General features: G+C 60.4%; 5 protein-coding genes across 5 annotated transcripts; all 5 read left to right on the forward strand.

The window, feature by feature from the left end:
• Window positions 1-1,809: 1,809 nt before the first annotated feature.
• LMXM_08_29_0250 (oxidase-like protein) lies at window positions 1,810-2,769 on the forward strand (the record flags this gene model as incomplete). Its single annotated transcript, XM_003872489.1, has 1 exon — window positions 1,810-2,769. One exon carries the CDS (start codon window positions 1,810-1,812, stop codon window positions 2,767-2,769), a length of 960 nt encoding a protein of 319 aa, XP_003872538.1.
• Window positions 2,770-7,901: 5,132 nt separating this feature from the next.
• LMXM_08_29_0240 (conserved hypothetical protein) lies at window positions 7,902-9,515 on the forward strand (the record flags this gene model as incomplete). The annotated part of the gene is made up of 1 exon (XM_003872490.1): window positions 7,902-9,515. The coding sequence occupies one exon, from the start codon at window positions 7,902-7,904 to the stop codon at window positions 9,513-9,515; it is 1,614 nt and encodes a 537-aa protein (XP_003872539.1).
• Window positions 9,516-10,860: 1,345 nt separating this feature from the next.
• On the forward strand, window positions 10,861-11,508 carry LMXM_08_29_0230 (conserved hypothetical protein; the record flags this gene model as incomplete). Its single annotated transcript, XM_003872491.1, has 1 exon — window positions 10,861-11,508. One exon carries the CDS (start codon window positions 10,861-10,863, stop codon window positions 11,506-11,508), a length of 648 nt encoding a protein of 215 aa, XP_003872540.1.
• Window positions 11,509-12,475: 967 nt separating this feature from the next.
• On the forward strand, window positions 12,476-15,394 carry LMXM_08_29_0220 (putative protein transport protein Sec24A; the record flags this gene model as incomplete). The annotated part of the gene is made up of 1 exon (XM_003872492.1): window positions 12,476-15,394. The coding sequence occupies one exon, from the start codon at window positions 12,476-12,478 to the stop codon at window positions 15,392-15,394; it is 2,919 nt and encodes a 972-aa protein (XP_003872541.1).
• A 1,306-nt stretch (window positions 15,395-16,700) lies between these two features.
• Window positions 16,701-17,504, forward strand: LMXM_08_29_0210 (conserved hypothetical protein; the record flags this gene model as incomplete). Its single annotated transcript, XM_003872493.1, has 1 exon — window positions 16,701-17,504. One exon carries the CDS (start codon window positions 16,701-16,703, stop codon window positions 17,502-17,504), a length of 804 nt encoding a protein of 267 aa, XP_003872542.1.
• Between the last annotated feature and the right edge of the window lie 697 nt (window positions 17,505-18,201).

The following is an 18,201-nucleotide window of genomic DNA, read 5'->3' on the forward strand; positions in this document are numbered from 1 at the left end:
GGCGTCGGAGCGCCACGCGACCGTGAAGCGGTCTGTGCCGCCCACATGGTCGGCAGAGTGCCCGCGTGACTCGAGCGTGTGGCCCACCCGGTGGCGACCGGCATACGGGGTGGGTAGAGTTTTGAAGCGCAGGGGCCATGCTCGCCGACGACCGGGTGGGCACATTGCTGTACCGGCGTGTGTCTACGGCTGCTCTGCACTGCGCGATGGGCCCTGTGGCAGGCCAGGGGGAGGAGGGGGAGAGAGAGTCACGCGGAGTGTGGCCCCGTGCTGTGTGGCAGAGAGGGTGGACACGGAAAGAACTGTTGTTGGCTGTAGCGTCGCTGTGCGAGTAAAGGATTGTGTGCACGCCGATGCCCTGCTATTCCTTGCTGTCTGTGTGACCTCGTTCACGACGACACGCTCATACGTCGACCTTGTCAAACCAAGCCATCTACTCACCTCGTGCTCTTGTGCATGGATGTGTGTGTGTGTGCGAGTGAGTGCCTGCACAAGTTTGTGTGCGAGGCGTAGGTCGCTGCGCAATGCAGACGCGATACCGCTGGTGTCTTCTTCCCCTTTTGTGTGCATGCGACGTCATCGCGGTGGAGTCTGCGGCGGAAGTGCCGATCCGATGCACCTGCTTGCATCTGCTGTGGCGAAGTACTTCGCCACTCACGAAGAGGAGGCCGACGACGCAGCCTGACGGACGGCAGTGGCGCTGGTCACTTCCCCGCCACCCCTTTCTTCTGCTGTTGCTCTTGCGAAGAGCACAACCGGACAAGACCTGTCAAACGAAACCGCGTCGCAGCCAGCAGTGTCTTTGACCGTTCTCGCCAACCCCTCTGTTTCTCCTGTGCGTCTCGCAGGCTCTCTCCAGCGCTTCCTTCCCCGACCACCGCCCACACAGCTCCACGCACTGTCTCAGCGCAAGCGCACAATGCCGTTCTGGAAGAATTACATTTACACCAAGCCGGAGGTGGACGATGACGATTTGCCGCAGGTGGAGTACCGCCTATTCGACGATGAGGGCAGGATGAGGGATGACAACGTAGCGGCGATGGCGGTCACCGCGTGGCGCAGGTCATCGACATCCTCGAAAGCATCCGCAAACGCGAAGAAATCGCCACCTCAGTCGCAGAAGAAGCACGCGTCTCTGCTGAAGTCTGTCGGCGCGAAGCTGACGACTCCGCTCAAGGAGGCAGACTTGAAGGACTCCCCGCACTCGCCCAGCAAGGCCGCCTCTCGCTCCCCGCACGCCAGCAGGTTGGCGGCCAGCTCGCCAGCCAAGTCGCCAGAGCCGCAGCCGGTGACTTCCGCGAGCAGCACGCCGCGCAAGGCCAGCCCGAAGAAAGCGCCGCTCAAGAAGATCTCTCCCAAGAAGTCATCGAAGCAATCGTCGCCGAAGAAGGCCGCCTCCCGATCCCCGGCCCGCGCGCGCTCTCCTTCGCCGACGAAGCCCAAGCCGGCGACAAAGACGTCAGCCCGCCGTCGGCGTTCTCGCTCCCGCTCGAACTCGCGGCGCAAGGCCGCGACGGCGCCTTCCAAAACGCCGAGCCCAAAGTGGACACTCGCCGCCTTCGATGCTCGCACCTGCACGCGCGCGTGACTATGCCCGCGCGCACACAACTCCCATCATTGCTGACTCCTCCCTGCTCTTGCGACCTACCCTTTCCGCGCTTTTCCGCTCATTCTCCTGGTCACTTCTTCCCACCAACTGCCACTGCACCGCTACTAGCGCACACATAAACACCCCACGCAGGCCATTCACTTGCACCCCGCCTCTGCTGTCCCGCTATCTCGCTCGCGCTCGCCACCCCCTTCGCCACCATGTCCCTGCCAGTGATCGATATCGCGCCGCTGTACAACGACAACAAGGCGCACTTGCTGCGCGTTGCACACGCGATCGACGATGCATGCCGCACCTGGGGCTTCTTCTACATCACCGGACACAACATTCCGAAGGACCGCGTGGAGCAGCTGACGGGGATGGCGAAAAAGTTCTTTGCTCTGCCGCAGGAGGAGAAGCTTCGGATCAACATTGAGAAGACCTCGGGTTACCACGGCTACAGCACCTTTGGTGCAGAGCAGCTCGACTCCAGCAAGCCTAGTGACTGGAAAGAGGCCTTCGACATGGGCTTCCACATGCCTCTGGACCACCCCTCTGTCGTTGCCGGCAAGCCGCTGCGCGGCCCGAACCACCACCCCACGTGGATTGAGGGATGGACGGAGCTGATGGAGCAGCACTACAGCGATATGCAGCGCCTGGCTCTGCTGCTGATGCGTGCGCTGGCACTTGCACTCGACATCGACGAGGACTTTTTCGTGTCGAAGTTTCACGAGCCGCTGAGCGTGTTCCGCATGATCCACTACCCCGAACTGCCGGACGAGAAGGGCCGCGTTGTGTGCGGTGCGCACACAGACTACGGCATCGTGACCCTGCTGTACCAGGACAGTGTTGGCGGGCTGCAGGTGCAGAACCTGCAGGGTGAGTGGATGGACGCGCCATCACTTGAGGGCAGCTACGTTGTGAACATCGGCGACATGATGGAGATGTGGAGCAACGGGCGGTACAAGAGCACGCCGCACCGTGTGCTAAACCAAGGCGTGGAGCGCATCTCGATGCCGTTCTTCTGCCAGCCGAACCCCGAGACGATGGTTTCGTGCCTGCCGAACTGTTTCGACGAGGCGAACCCCCCGAAGTTTTCGGACGTGACGGCTGGCGACTGGCTGCTGAAGCGCCTCCAACAGCTATGTGTCTACTCCGCGGACGGACTGAAGTCGCAATAGCGTGTCTGAAACAGCTGACGGACTCCGCCCACGCCCCACACGCGCGTTCGCCTGCCCGTTTTACTCTCCCACCGCGCGCTGCACTTCACGTGCAGGGCCGCTGGTGCTCCATCCCCTTCTTCGCGTCCTTTGCGAAGCGCTAGGGTGATGGCACCGCCACGCACACGCACGCAAATCTGAACGCTCGAGGGGCGTGTCCCCTGTTGGCCACGCTAACGATATTAAGGCAGACGCGATTGCGCCGCCGCTGGATGACGCTCAGGACAGCGCGTGCAGGCACACTTTAGGCCCAACGACGGGCTGTGGGAGAACACGGAATTGGGAGCGAACACAAAACGGAAGGGAAGAGGGAGAGAGAGACACAAGGCGCTGCCCGTTGATGCCCCCCTGCATTGTGCTGCCTCGTCCCCCTTCACATCCCTCCCTCTCCCCCTCCCCTCGCCCCTCCGCCCCAAAAAAGAAAGGAGAGCCACGGGGCCGGGGGGTCACGAGTGTTTTGCTGTGCGCGCTGGTGGGCCTTCTCTACCTCCCCCCGACCTCGCGATGAGCACGAACACACGCGTGCGGCTTTCTATACACATACATGTTTGTAAATGCGCGCGAATAACAAGTGGTGCAGCGTCACGTTCTCACAGAACCTGAAAAGGGCATCAATCCCGTTTCAACGGTCGCGGGATTCTCGGGTGACGAGCACACGTGGGGGTCGAAACGCGACGGAGAGCGACACGCAAAGCGAAAAGGGACGTGTGCGGATGCTACGAGGCATCTGGAGCGTAACGCTACCCCCCCCCCTTCCTCTTTGATATTGTTTTGTGTGTCATGCGTGCATCGGTGTACGAGGCGAGTAGGGGAGGAGCTGTTCGCCTCCCTCCCCCTACCCATGCACGTAGCCCTTGCGCCTCACCCCCCCCCTTTACTCGTCGCGGCTGTGTTCCTGTCCCTTTACCCCGTGGCTCCCCCACGATCATGCTTGTGTGCATGCGCCTGTGTAGGCGTGTACCCCTTCTGCTTTGCGGCGACTCCGCTTGTGACACAACGTCACTTTCGTTTGCTTGCATACGTTTGTTTGGTTAAAGCGTGCGATGCATGCATCTCTTCTTTCCAAACAGCGTTGCAGCCGTTGACCTCCTCCTTGGATACAGCGCTGCAGCCGTTGACCTCCCCTTAGCTACTGCGCTGCAGCCGTTGACCACCCCTTAGCTACTGCGCTGCAGCCGTTGACCCCCCTAGCTGCAGCGCTCTCCCTTCCACTCCCCTCATCTTATTTTCTTCTGTTCTTTCCCTCCCCCATCGTATCTTTCCTGTGACCGTTCTGCCTTCTACAATCTTCGGAGGGGAAGACGGTGATGCCTTTTACTTTCCCTTTGTGCTGAGCACACCCTCTCCGCACCTTGCAGGAGTTATCGCCTGACAGCTTCCGCGGCTCGGCTACGCACGTCTGGACACCGTAATGCTCTCTCTCGGATGGGCTGCTCTTCTTCCTAGATGCCCCTACCATGTCGAGTGTCTCTCCAAGAGGTGACAGGGCATCGAAGGGAGAACGCGTGCTGCTTCCGTTGCTCATCTAGCGGGTAAGAGGAGGTCTGCTAGAAGGCACGCGCGCCAGGTGCGTGTGTGTGTGTCAGGGAGGGGGCCTTTCAGAAGGCTCCACGACACGCTGCGCAGTGGGCGTAGAAGGAAGAAGGCGGAGGTGGGAGAGAAAGTGCGTGGACACGCCATACCATCTACGCCCCTCCGTTTTACTTTCTGTGCCATCGTTCATGCTGCTGCTGCCCGTACCCCCTCTCTCTGCCCCGTCTCCTCCTCTCCCCGCTGCCTCCGTGTGGCATGAAGAGCAAAGCGATGTGCAGAGGGGGGAGAGAGAACATACACGCCGGAGAAGGCCGCGCGGTGTGCTGGCTCGTCAGCGATACGCAACACAGGAAAAGAGACCATAAAAGCGGACAGGCAGGCACAAGGCAGCGCAGAGAAGCGTGGGAAGGAGGGCTGAATGACCTCTGCTGCCGCGTGGAACACCTCCTGCCTGCTTGCTTGTGCGTGCCTGCTGCCATCCTCTCCACCGCATCCTGCTTGGTCGGTGAGCCTTGGGCGCGATGTTGGCAGAGAGATTTGTGAGGCAACCCCGCGGAGCGGGGTGGTGATCGTAGAGGTCATCCTGGGTGAGGGGCGGGTGCGACAATGAGCGATTGTCCGTGCGTGCGTATCTGTTAAGGAGACACGGCACGGAGAGGCACCCGGGTGTTTTCTCCCCACCGCTCACTACATATTTTGCGCCCTCCCCTTCCATCCCCTCCCCCTCCCCCTCTGTCCATCGCGGCACCCTCGTGCCCACCCCCCCCGCGCCTCTGCCTCTCCGTTCTCCTCCTCTCGGTGGCCGCCACACTGTTACGCCATCCCTTCACCTGCTTCGCGTCTCTCAGTGAAGATGCCCATCCCTCTCTCTCCCCCGGAAGCTCTTTTCACGTCTGTGTAGGCGGGCGTGAGTCTCCGCTGTCTCTCAAGACTTGTTTTCCATGATCGCGGGGGACGCCTCCGTGCGCGGTATCGCAGGACCCAGTGCACCCTCCCGCTCTCTCTGTGGGGAGGCCGGGCAGCCCCTACTCTACCCCGCCTCCTCACCCCTGCCCATGCCGAACCACGTGTGGTGGTGACAGGGCCAGGCACCCACGACACGGTGGGAGGGTGGGGTGGGGGGGACAGAGCGATGGATCGCTGCTGATGTTGGCGGCCAGGTCCTGCATGGGGTGGCGTCGGAGCGCCACGCGACCGTGAAGCGGTCTGTGCCGCCCACATGGTCGGCAGAGTGCCCGCGTGACTCGAGCGTGTGGCCCACCCGGTGGCGACCGGCATACGGGGGGTGGGTCTATGTGTAGGCGCATGTCGTGACTGAGTGCCGTGTGAAGGCAATACTTGTTGAGTTCTTGTGTTGTCTGATGTTGGGTTGCTTCTTTCCTGTGTATCTTGTTTGGTGCGATGAAGCTGGGAGGCGGGGCTGAGAGCAAACCCCCCTCCTCTGTTGTCGCTCTCTGCCTTTTCTGAGGCGCCTCCCTCCAAATTTTATATCATTGAAACTGCAAAGCCTTCAGACGACAGAGAGGGAGCGTCGCATCCTCTATCGATGTCGTATGTCCGTGTGCATCTATGGGCGTGTTGGGGCTTCGGGGCGTCAATTTGGCTCCTTCACCTCGTCCTTTGTGCAGTACGGAACAGACACACACACGCCGTTGGATCCATGTGCCTCGCCAACTGAGGGGGAGGGGGGCACCCTGGCGAAGGGGCGTTTCTCGTCACGGCAATACGGTCCGAAGGGGCTCTCTTCCTGCTGCATCCAGCACTGCCGATGACGCAGTCGGTCTTGCTACGCTTTTGCCGCTACGTTGCGCCCCCGGCAAATCATTTCCGGTTCCTCGCGGGTAAGATGGCCAGCAACTGGGGGAAGTCTGCTGTCTGGCCCGGAAGAGTTTGGTAAGCCTCTTCAGCGCCCAAGTAGGACTTTACCGTGGGATGGAGACGAAGCCATGTTGTGGCGAGGCCCTTCTGCCCGGACCTCTTTTGTGGCGTGTGTGGCGACGGTGTGGCAGCACTGGCCAGTGTGGACCACAGAGATGATGCGGGAAAAGAGGCGGGACGAGTCTATCTTTCCGTCGCCAACAGCAAGGATCCGGGAGCCCCTTCTCCCATGCGACGACTCGGCCCACAGGATCAAGTGAGGGGAGCGCTCATGCGTGCACTGCAAATCCTCCCGAAGTCCAGACCCCTTCTTTCGATCGTACCACTATTTGAAAAGCACGCTCCTAGCGTTACGCTGCCTTGGCGATTGGGCAGAACGATACGCCGGGGAGCAGCTGCTGATGGTGCGTCACGTCGGAATCGAATCGTTGATCTGTCCCCTTTCCATGGCCGAGGCGTGAGCCCCTACGATCGCCGGGGACACAAGAAGAGCGCGTTAAACCTGCTGTGTGAAACCGCAGCAAAGGAACTGGCAAAGCCAAACAACAAAACGCATGCAGGAACTTCGGAGCCTCTCCCACGAATGTCCTCGCAACCCTGTCTGCTGCAGACCTCGTCACGTTAACATCTGCGGACGTCTCTCAGCCCTCGACAACAGAAAGCGGCGGGCTCCGCCTTCACGGGGCTCGATGAGAAACATGGAGGTGTACAGAGGCAGCTCATTTTCTGGCCCAGCGAAGTAGATGGCGTCCCGGGGCTGTGGAACCAGACTCTATCTAAACGCCACCTGATGAGAGCGTGTTCCGCATGGGATCAGGGCGGGGGGGGGTCACGCACCTTACAGGCTTCTCGTTTCTGGGTGCCTATCCCAGTGCAGTTGAGACCGATTTTCTGTTTGCAGGCCGACACCGGTCTGATCTTTCAGCTCCGATGACCTGCCGACGGGTTCGGGTGTGAGGTCTGGAATTAGGCAGATGGCTACAGGCTGGGCTGCTGGACACCCCGCTCTAAGCAGCTTTGCCCCAACCCAAACGTGAACAGTCGACGTGCGGATCTTCCAGATTGAGGCAGCAGGGCCATCTCAAGTGGTAAAGAGCGCAGGGAATGCCACCAGAGAGTTCTCCGTCACTGCGGTGCGCGCGCAACATGCGGGATGATGACGTCAGGCGAGAGAGAGTGCAACATTAACGGTACTGGTGACACTGTCGCACATCCAGCTTCACCGAGAGAATTCCCTGTTCATCGCAGCGCACCGTTGGTTTGTACCCGAATGTGACGCGCGAAGGACGTGTAGAGTGTGCTTCCCGACTGTGTCCAAACTCTACACGATGCTGCCAGTCCTTTAGAAGAATTGTAGACGAAGATGCCCACATAGGCACGCCTGCGCGCTGTCGCCAAGCCCGCCATCAGCGCGTTCACGCGCGCTCTCTTCCTCTCAACTAGTCCTCCGACTCCGCTGCTGCCCTCCTTCTCACAGTCCCTCGTCCCCTTCCTTCTCCACGAGCGCTGCATCGGCGTGCCCGCTCCTCCCAGCACGTGCACGGTTGTGTCTTGTCGCCATCCCCCAGCGTCTTCTGTTACTCGACTGCACGACGCAACGGTCTTCTCCTTTCTCTCCTTCGGTATTCCACCCTGCCCTACTCTTCTCTTGCCTCTGCTGTCCTTCACTGGCACAGAAGACAATGCGCTTCGCCAAGGATGCTGAGCTTCTCCAGTACATGGTGCCCGGCAGTACACTTGCTGATATTGTGTCCTCGGAGGATGATGACGACTACGACGCGTACTTCGACGCACCCAAGGCGAAAGCTGAAGGGGTCTCCGGCGTGGTGCCGGGTGAAGACTCCACCGGGACCGGCACGAACGCGCAAGGTGCGGCGACGTCGCTTGCCAAGTTCCAGCCCGCCCAGCACAAGAATGCGGATGCAAAGGTGCTCAACAGAATACGCATCGATGACTACTACGACGGCCACGGCAGCGGTGGCGGCGCGAGCGGTGGTGCGCAGTCCAACCAACGCGTCCTGAATGAACTGCGGGATATGACCATGTCTAGTCGCTTCTCTCAGAACGCCGCGTCGAAGAACGTCGATCGCTCCGAGCGCGCCACGGTGGAAAACGTGCTCGACCCCCGCACCCGCCTGATCTTATACAAGCTCGTGAACTCCGGCATTCTAAGCGAGATCAACGGATGCGTTTCCACTGGGAAGGAGGCGAATGTGTACTACGCCGTGAGCGGTGACGGCAGTCCAGCCGCCCTGAAGGTATACAAGACGTCAATTCTGTCCTTCAAAGACCGCGACCAGTATGTTTCAGGCGAGTTCCGCTTTCAGCGTTACTGCAAGAGCAACCCACGAAAGATGGTGCGCACGTGGGCTGAGAAGGAGGCCCGCAACCTCATCCGCCTGCAAGACGGCGGTGTCCTCGCACCGGCAGTGAAGCTGCTCCGGCAGCACGTCCTGATCATGGAGTTCCTCGGCGAGGACGGATGGCCTGCGCCGCGGCTGAAGGAGGTGACATTCCCCTCCGCTAAGGCGCTAGACAAGTGCTACCTGGACCTGTGCTGCACGATGCGCAAGATGTACGCGCGAAGTCATCTGATCCACGGTGACCTTTCCGAGTACAATCTGCTGCTGTACCGCGGTCGCGTCGTGGTGATTGACGTGTCGCAGTCTGTCGAGTACGACCACCCGCGCTCCATGAGCTTCTTGAGGCGCGACATCGTCAACGTGAACAGCTTTTTCCGCTTGCGGGGGCTGACGGGGCTGTTCAGTCTGCAGGACCTTTTTCATTTTATTACGGCGGATCCGGCGAAGTCCGGATGGCAGCGCTGCCAGGGCCCGCCGAACGACGAGGAGCTCATGGCACGACTGAAGGAGATCCGCGACGGCTACGGGGGAGGTGGCGCCGTGCCAGTCGATGCGGAGCAGGCGAAGGTGGATGAGCAGGTTTTCCTAAGCATCACAGTCCCGCGCTCCCTCAACGAGATATGCGACCGTGTTGGACCGAACAAGGAGGTTGCCGTGTTTGTTGAGGGCATGACGGCTGCTCCTGCAGCTGCACAGACAGAGGACCACAGCGGCGCCGACGGTGAAGACGATGAGCATGACGATGACGAGGACTCCGAGGCGGACGATGTCGACTCACCGATGAAGGCGAAGGCGCCTCCTCAGGCGGTGTTGGCAAACATGACCAAGGAGGAGCGCAAGGAGCATCGGAAGGCCGTGAAGGAGGCCAACCGCGAGAAGCGTGCCGAGAAGAAGAAGAACAACGCCAACAGGAAGAAAAAGGGGCGAAAGTAGCACGAGGAGGCCGAGAGAGAGGGGGGATGGGGAGAGAAGCGTCTCGCCAAACTCGCGCACGCTTTCGGGGCTGACATTGCACCGCCTCCGTCTGTGCACGGTGCCTGGTGTAGTGAGTGTGTGCTTCTCGCGTATCGTTCTCGCTGTCCCTTGTGTACATCTCTGCTGCTGCTGCTGCTGTGCCGGACGTGTGTTGCTGTGAGGAGACGAGGCAGGCGCACGCGTCTCTGCCACGGACGTGTTCTCGTTCCTGTGTGTCGTCGTCCTTCCCAGTCCTGCTGATGGTCCCTCACCGCTTGTTTAAGTGTTTTTTTTTCATTCGTGTAAGTGTGCGCAGTCCTGCGCTTGTCTTTCTGTGTGTGTGTGTGTGCGGGCGCGGGCGTATGGGACTCGCACGCCTCCCATAGGCGTCCAAATCGGAAAGCGGAGCATCGATTATGCGACGGGGTAGCGTGTGGAAGAAAGAGAGGGGGAGAAGCAAAAGGTGCGCGTGAGGTCGTGTGTGTTGGCGCCCACGTGGATGTCGTTACAAAGGAAAAAGAAGGCGGCAGGATTGTGCTGCGAGGAGGAGTGGAGAGAAAGGCGCCCACCAGGCACCCTCCCTCCGCCCCGCCCTCGCCTATCGCCTATCGCCTCCGCCTCCGCTGTCCCTCTCTCTTTGTCCATCCCTCCTCCTCCTCCAGTGGCGACCCGCGTTACCTTCCTCGGTCGAGCGCAGCCTGTCTTCTCCCCATCTCCCTCCCCCGCCCTCTCTGTGTTCGACTGTCGGCCTCGCTCTAAAATCAACCAGCCAACCTCCCCCCTCCCACTTTCCGCCGCTTGTCTTCGTCATATGACCTTCAACAGGACGTGCGCATCTGCATAACAGCTCAGCTGCATGGGAGTGTGTGCGTGCGTGCCCGACACTCAGGCTGGCTGGACTGCAGCTCCTGCACGCGCTGCCTCCTCCCCTCCTACACAGTCTGGGAGCTTCAGCCGCGTCTAGTGTTGCTTCAACTCGTTGTTGTATGGGTGCCTTCCGTGTCTCACCTTCTGTGCAACTCCTCATGCATGTGCTGTCGTGTCGGTCGCTTGGCTTTTGCTTTTCCTTGCCCGTGCTCAGAACGTGCACGAGCAGCTCTGCTCTCTTTCTCTCTCCTTCCTCCGCTCCTCGCACGCGCGGGCAGGCAGGCAAGTCGGCGACGGCGTTTCGAGCGGCCAAAAGCCTCTGCCAAGCGCACGTGCAACGTCGCCTCTCTCTCATTCTTCCCTCGGGCCTTTTCACGCTCCACCAGATAGGCACCACCGAACACAAGGAAAAAAAGAAGGCGATCTTTGTAGAGGCGAGCACACGTGCGGCGTGGCAATGTTCCGCCTCTCGTCTCAGCGGCTTGTGCTTCACAGGCTGAGCCAGACCAAGCTCGGGTCGGAGGTGCTGGCCCAGACGCGCAGCGAGATGCGGCACCTCGAGCGCAAAGACAACGCCATCATGCGCTTCATGAGCCGACGCCGCCCGATCGACTACTTGGCCATCGAGGTCGACGGCCCCGTCACGAAGGAGCTTCATTCGTCCTTCCGTCATGTCAAGAACGGTATTACATGCTTTGTCTTCGTCCCATTCGTTGTGCTGCTGGTGGCGGGCTACTTGCAGCCAACGTATTACCTCCTCGTGCCCACAGGCTTGGTACCGTACGACCACTACGTGCGGATGTGGTCCTTCTCGAACTGGGCTGTTGTGTTGGCAGGGCAGCTGCTCTTCGCACTGGTGGTGTACGACTTGTCCGTGTACGCGCGGTACCCCTTCTTTGCCTACGTGCTGGCTCCAGCGTATCGCAAGCTGGGCTGGTTCCGCCCTACCCCAGCTGCAAGCCTCACCATAGAGCAGCTGAAGACTGGCGCGGCTCGTCGCGTTCACGCACGCCCGCTTGGACGCCCTTTTGGCGAGGTGCAGAGACAAAGGAAGGCTACTGCTGCAGCGACGGCAGACCCATTCGGACGCGCTCCGCGATCGTGACGAGTGTTGTGTTCTCCGTGGCATTTTGCGCAAGTGTCGGGCGTGTCTATGTTTGCTCTTCCTCCTCCTCCCTCTCCAGTGATCTCTGCGCACCGGCGAACTTGCGCCTCACAGCGGGGCTGAGTTTCTCTCACACACTCACATCTGCGCACACGCGAGCATAGGCAAAGCCCGCGCCCGTTGAAGGAGTCGAGGTGCGTGAGGTCTACAGGGGATCGGTGGGCGTCGCCTGTTGCCTGATCTTTGTCACCCCGACGCTCTTGCACTTTATGCATGTCACGTCGTCGTCTTCATTTCATCTACTGGCCGCCCTGCCCGCAACGTGCCGGGTGTGTTTTTTTGGTGGCCGGTGTGCATAGCACGGTTGCGTCTGGAACTGCGGTCGCACACCCGTCTCAGGAGCCGTGGCGATTCCAGGCTGGCAGTGCTCTGCACCGAGGGTGCATCGCCGGCGGACATGCCGTGGGAGAAATGACTGGCGCGACCTTGCCTCTCCTTTCATCGTTGCAGGCCTTCTCCTTCACTTTTTTCTTGCGGCTCTGGTGTCTTCCCTTTCCTCCCCCTGCGTGCACGCTCCTCGGATACACTCGCATACACGCACCCACGTGCACCTCTTCTCCTTGTGGTCTTTCGCTCCGTGTGCGTGTGGGACATCTCAGCTGGTGTATTAGTTGCTCGGCTTTGCTTGCCTCCGCAGTCGGCGAGTCTTTAGCGTGTGCGCCCTCGCTCCTTTCCTCCCCACCGACACCTCTTTGCCGTCAAGGCCGGCCGCAAACGCGCCACCTCTCACATCTTTACCTGTGTGTGAATCACATAAACCCAGATTTGCCTATCGGCGCCCACCCAGCGACCGTTTTTGCCCCTCCCTCCCAACACCTCGGCCTGGCACGCGTACGCACAGGCGTATCCTTGGGGAACCCACGCTGAAATCCCCTAACCAACGCGCACCCCCTCTTTGTTTGAGAGGATGATGTACTCCGCCGGTGCCATGTACGCGGAGATGTACCGAAACCAGACGGCCGCCGCGGCCGCCAAACCGAGGGAGGAGCCGGTCCCTCCCCCAAACCTCCACCACACCTTTGAGGACCCCAATCAGTTTTACACGGCCCCCGCCCTCGGGTATGGTCAACAGCCACCGGTGCCACCAACCTCGCATCAACCGCAGCAGCAAGGTGCACCTGCGGGCTACCCCCCTATGGGGGGCAGCGGCCCCTACAGCCAGCAGCCGGCGCAGCCGTCTTATGTGTCCCCGTACAGCCAGGCGAATCCGTATGGGGACGTCTACGCCGCGTCGCCGCCGCAGCAGGGCTACTCCTCGTACGCACCTCCTCCACCTCCGCAGCATCAACAGCAGCCGCAACCGCAACCACAGCAGCAGTACAACGCGCCGCCTCAGCTTCCCCAGCAACAGTATGGCAACTATGCCCAGCCGCCTGCGGCGTATGGTCATCAGCCACCGATGCATCAGCCGCAGCAGCAGCAGCAGCCGTACGGTATGCCCGGCTACCCGCAGCAGCTGAACCCCGACTTTATTCGCGTAACTCAGGTCCAGCTGCGCAAGAGCAGCACCAAACCCGGGGCCTTCTTCGACCACCCAAGTGTGCCGCGTCTGATGCCGCAGGACATCGAAGAGGACCTCCAGCAGCGCATGCCTGCCCCGGTGCACATCACGCCAACCAGCCGCCTCTGCATTCGACCGACGATGGGCACTTTCCCGCAGACGCAGCAGCTAGCAGACTCCCTCGGCCTACCGCTCGGCATCAATTTTCGTCCCTTTGCCGAGCCACGGCTGAACGAGGTGGACCTGTCAGACAAGGGCAACGCCATGATCCGCTGCAAGGCCTGCGGCGCCTACATCAACCCCTTCACCACTTTCACCGAGGCCAACGACGGCTCGCGGTGGCAGTGTATCCTATGCAAGCACATAAACGTGACGCCGCGCGCCTACTTCAGCCACGTCGACCCGCAGACTGGCCAGCTGGAGGACATCATGAGCCGCCCGGAGCTGCTAAACTGCAGTGTCGACTTCTACGCGACGCCGGAGTTCCTGAAGCGTCCCCCGCGCCGGCCCGTCTTCCTGCTGATGCTGGACTGCTCTTTCTCTGCTGTGGCCTCGGGCCTGCTGGAGGCGATGTGCCGCGGGGCCCTGGCGGCTCTGGACTCTATGAAGAACGACGACGCGCTGTACATGGCCATCATGGGTTACGACAGCACTGTTTACTTCTTCAACTTGCGCTCCTCCCTGCGCGCGCCGCGCATGATGGCGTCCCCGGACACGGTCAAGGATATCGCCAACGTGAACGATGACTTCAAGCTCGAGAAGGTCGAGCTCCCGTGCCCGACGGGCGACTTGGTAGTGTCTGTGAAGGAGTCGTATCAACTCCTCCGCATGGCGCTCGAGTCCATTCCAAAAGTGTTTGCCTCCACGAAGGAGGTCGGCTGCGCATTCGGCCCCTCCTTGGCGGCGGCTGTGACAATGTTGGATGCGAACGGAGGCAAAATTCTCGCCAGCATCACGAGCATCCCATCGGAGGGGGATGGCAAGTTGAAGCACCGCTTCGATCCGGCGAAGCTGTCGAATCAGCCGAAGGAGTACACGATGTGTGCGGCGGCCAACGACTGGTACAAACAGCGCGCATTGGCGTGCTCCAACAGCGCCATCTCGGTCGACCTCTTCGTCGGTGCAAACAAGGATGTGGACTTGACGACGATCGCCCCGCTCGCGCGCTTCACCTCCGGCTCGATCCATCGCGCGACGGCCGTGACCATGAGCGGCATGGCGGATCAGGTGCAGCGGTCCTTGCTGCGCTTCACCGCCTTCGACTGCACGCTGCGGGTGCGCACGTCAAAGGGCCTCATTGTGCCGAACTTCTATGGCCACTGCCACGTGCGTGTACCAGATTTACTTGTGCTGCCCATTGCCGACGAGGACTCTTCTTACTCGATCGAATTCAAGATGGGCCCCAACTACGCCGCCAAGTTTGCATACGTGCAGTTTGCCGTCGTCTACACGACGCGCTCGCGGGAGCGCCGCATTCGCGTGCACACAGTCCAGATTCCGGTGTCTGCCACCATTGGACCGGTCATCAACTCGATCAACTCACTCGGCATGTCGTGCTTTCTCTCGAAGATGTGCGTCGACATGGCCGTCAACGGACCCTTCCCGCAGGCGCAGGAAAAGATAACAGAGAAGCTGACCACCGCGTGGAAGGCGGCACTGAAGCAAATGGAGTCTCAGGGAGTGCGACCGGGCGCTGGTGAGCTGCTCATCCCGGAGAGCATGCGTTTCATTCCGCAACTGCTTTGTGGCTTCTTCCGGTGCGCGGCGACTGGCCTCGCGACGGTGCGCCCGCTTCCGCCGGACGAGCGCGTCGCTTCCATGTCCTCGGTGATGTCGTGCCCCATTGAGGCGATGGTGCCATGGTATGTGACGTGGACCTACGTTGTGTACGCGCCTGAGGAGGACGTCAACCAGCTGCCGGCCTCCATCTTTTCGTCCGAGCAGTGCGTGCACCGCGAGGGCGTCTACCTCATCAACGTCGGCGCCGTCATCGTCTTGTGGTTCGGCAAGCACGCTCACCCAACCATCTGCGAACTGTTCGGGGTGAATCCGGGCGACGTGACACCAGAAAAGGCGAAGGAGGGGCAACTCAGTGTGTCGCCAGAGCAACTGGAGGCTCTGCGGCAACGTGTCGACAACCTCATCTGGACGCATCGCCAAATCAACCGTAGTGTCTTTACCGCCGTCATGGAGCCGTGCGCGCAAGGAAACGCCACGTACGAGCCGATGATGAAGCGCGGCATGGTGGAGGACAACACGCGCAACCTAATCGCCTACGGGTCCTATCTGCGCAAGGTGTGGGACGCTGTGAGCGTCGGCAAGTAGACCCCTTCTCAAGCACACATCATCCACGAGGAGTAGAAAGGTGCATATGGAATGCAAGCTGTGGAAACCGGAGGCGGGCAGAATCGAAAGGTAGGCGGTGCAAACCCGCTTTGTCAGATGGCAACTGTGGATGGGCAGTATGTGGTAGAGTGTCGGGTGCTGGTTGAATAGGCGTGGTGTGTCGGACGTGCTGATCCCCTGTTTCTTCTCTCGGTGGGTGCAGGACCTCGGGTACGCGCACAGGAGTGGGCCCTCTCCCCCCCCCTCACGGGTGCATGTGTGTGTCTGTGTGTGTGATGGATGCGCTCGGGTAAGTCTTTTGCTTTCTTTTTTTATATGCATCCATACGCACTCGTCTGGCCTTCTCTTCTTTCTTGTATATGAGCTTGTCCCGTGCTCTGGTTTGGGGGGCAGGTGAGGGGATGCACTCGTGGTACAGCGTAAAGGGTCACAGACAGACACGCACACAGACACACACACACACACAATGCACACGCTTGCATGCTCGTACCGATCCATCCCCACGGAGTCACCAACTCTACGGCAGGCGGTTGCCGAGTAAACGTAGCGTTGCGAGAGCAAGACAGTACATGCAGGTGCTGCGTGCGGGGCTCGCCAACGAAAGATGCGGGCTGGTACCTGCCTCTGAGCGCCTACGCACTGTTGTCGTGCGCTGACACGTGGTAGCGGTGCGGAACTGCTGCTGCGTAGCACCTGTGATAGCGCCGTTGTCTTCACCTGGCAGTCCCATCTTTGGTGGTGGGCGCAAGTCTCGTGCAGGGCTTCCGCACTTGTGCATGTCACCTCTTTGTTCTCTCACACGTGCACTCAGCCTGCCACTTAGTAGGGACTGCATGTGTGCGTGCGCGTGAAGCTGAGCCCATTGAAGGAGTACTTTCGGTGATGCGCACGCACATGTGCGGCATCAATTTCACATGCTCCGCTCTACGGCGCATGCTGCACGCCGGTTCTCTGCCACCATGCCTTTTCTCACCACCCGTACTATCGTACTGCTCGGACTCTTCCTCTCCTCTCCTCCCCCCATCCCAACGATGGGGCACGCCGCTCCTGGGCACGTGGCCGCCCTGCGCGCACCCGCGTCTACGCATGCACGCGGGAGAAACACAAAATCGAAAAATCAAAGTTGAGTTTCCGAGCGCGTGATGCACAAGGAGCCGTGACCGTGCCTGCAAAAACGTGTACATCTTTGTGGAACGAACGTGCACCCACAGACGGACAGGCAGGCAGACGTGATAGCAAACGTTGTCGGAGAGGTGCACACTCACACGCTAACGAGAAAGGTGCGATGATGGCAAGACAACGACTTACGACTGTGGTGGCCTTGCTGCTGCTCCTCTGCTTGCTGGTAAGCGCAAGCGCAGCGGACGCGTGGGGGAGCAGCGAGGACGCCAAGGCCATTGCGAGGCGTGAAAAGCATGAACAGATCCAGTTTTGGGAGCGAGAGGTCAACATCCTCCGCCAGGGCGAGATGACCCGGGCGTACAACAAACTCTACAAGGCGCAGGCAGCATTGGAGTCTGCCCGTGCCAAGCAGGGCTTCTTTTACACACGGCCACAGGACAAGGCGACGATACGCTTGCTTGATGAGGATTACCGCAGAACGCTGGTGGAGGTGAAGGCCCTGAAGGAGCAAGAGCGCCTCATCATGGCGAAGCTGAAGCCGCTTTACGGCGTCGTCTCGCTGCACTTTGCGCAGGAGCAGAAAAACACCATCTCGGAGTCTATCAAGACCGTGCAATCGCTCAGCTACGACAACGCTTGGTACTCCTCCCTCTTCAGCATCGGCGAAGCGGAGAGCTTCTCCGACATCATCATGGGCTTCATTGGCAACTGGGTCATCGGCTTCGTCATTCTCTACCCCTTCGCGGTCCTCTACTACGCGCTGTGGGCCGCACCGTGGAGCGTGTACGAGTACACCTCTGGCGTTGCAGACCTCGTCCCTGGCGCCGTCGCCTACGCCACATGTGTCGTGGTGATGTGTCTGCCTCTTATCGTTCTTGCGCTCACCTTCTACTTGCTGATTCGGCACTACGGGCCGCAGCTACAGGCGGCTGCGCGGCACGCACAGGCGCGCCGACATCAGGACTGATGCGCATCGGTAAAGATGATGTGCAGGGCTATCGACTCGGGACGGAGAGAGGGCCCGTAAGAATGAATGCGCTTGCAGAAGGGGACCAACGAACATTTTGGTGCTCGTGTGCGATGTAGCCGCTTCACGCTTCTGTTTTTTTCTCTTTTCACGTCGTCCAGATCTGGAATGTCCCTGTGAAGGTGTCGACTTCTCCTAGGGGTGGGGTGGGGGAAGGTAGGGAGAGACGAGGAGGGTGTGATGGGCCGCGGAACCCCCTGCATCCCTCTCATCCCTCCGCCTCCGAAGACACGTTGTCTCTCGCTGTCGCTGTATCACAGGCCCTGATGAACGTGCGCGCGCTGTGCATATGCGCTTCTCCTTCCTGCCTCTCCATCTTTCGCTATTGCTGTGTTTCGGCGATGCCTTGAGTTTCACGCATAAGCCGCGTGTACACGTTTGTGAAGGAATGGGCTTGCACGTGCTGTCTCTATCTCATAGGTAGACCGGCAAACTGAATCGCAGACGACACAACGAGCGCCTCACCGCGCACGCGTGTGGCAATGCTTCGACGGCGAGGGTGGCCATTCACGGCTCTGTTGTGCCCGCTCGCACGTGTGCGTTGCGACTTTGCCGCTTTGCCGCCGTGTTCTCCCGTCAAGCTCCTCCAGCAGGCGGAGCTCGACCCCCTCCGAATAAATGCCGCCCCCTCTCTCTC

The sequence above is a fragment of the Leishmania mexicana genome, chromosome 8 (genome assembly GCF_000234665.1).
Source record: "Leishmania mexicana MHOM/GT/2001/U1103 complete genome, chromosome 8".
In the NCBI taxonomy this organism is placed as follows: Eukaryota; Euglenozoa; class Kinetoplastea; order Trypanosomatida; family Trypanosomatidae; genus Leishmania; species Leishmania mexicana.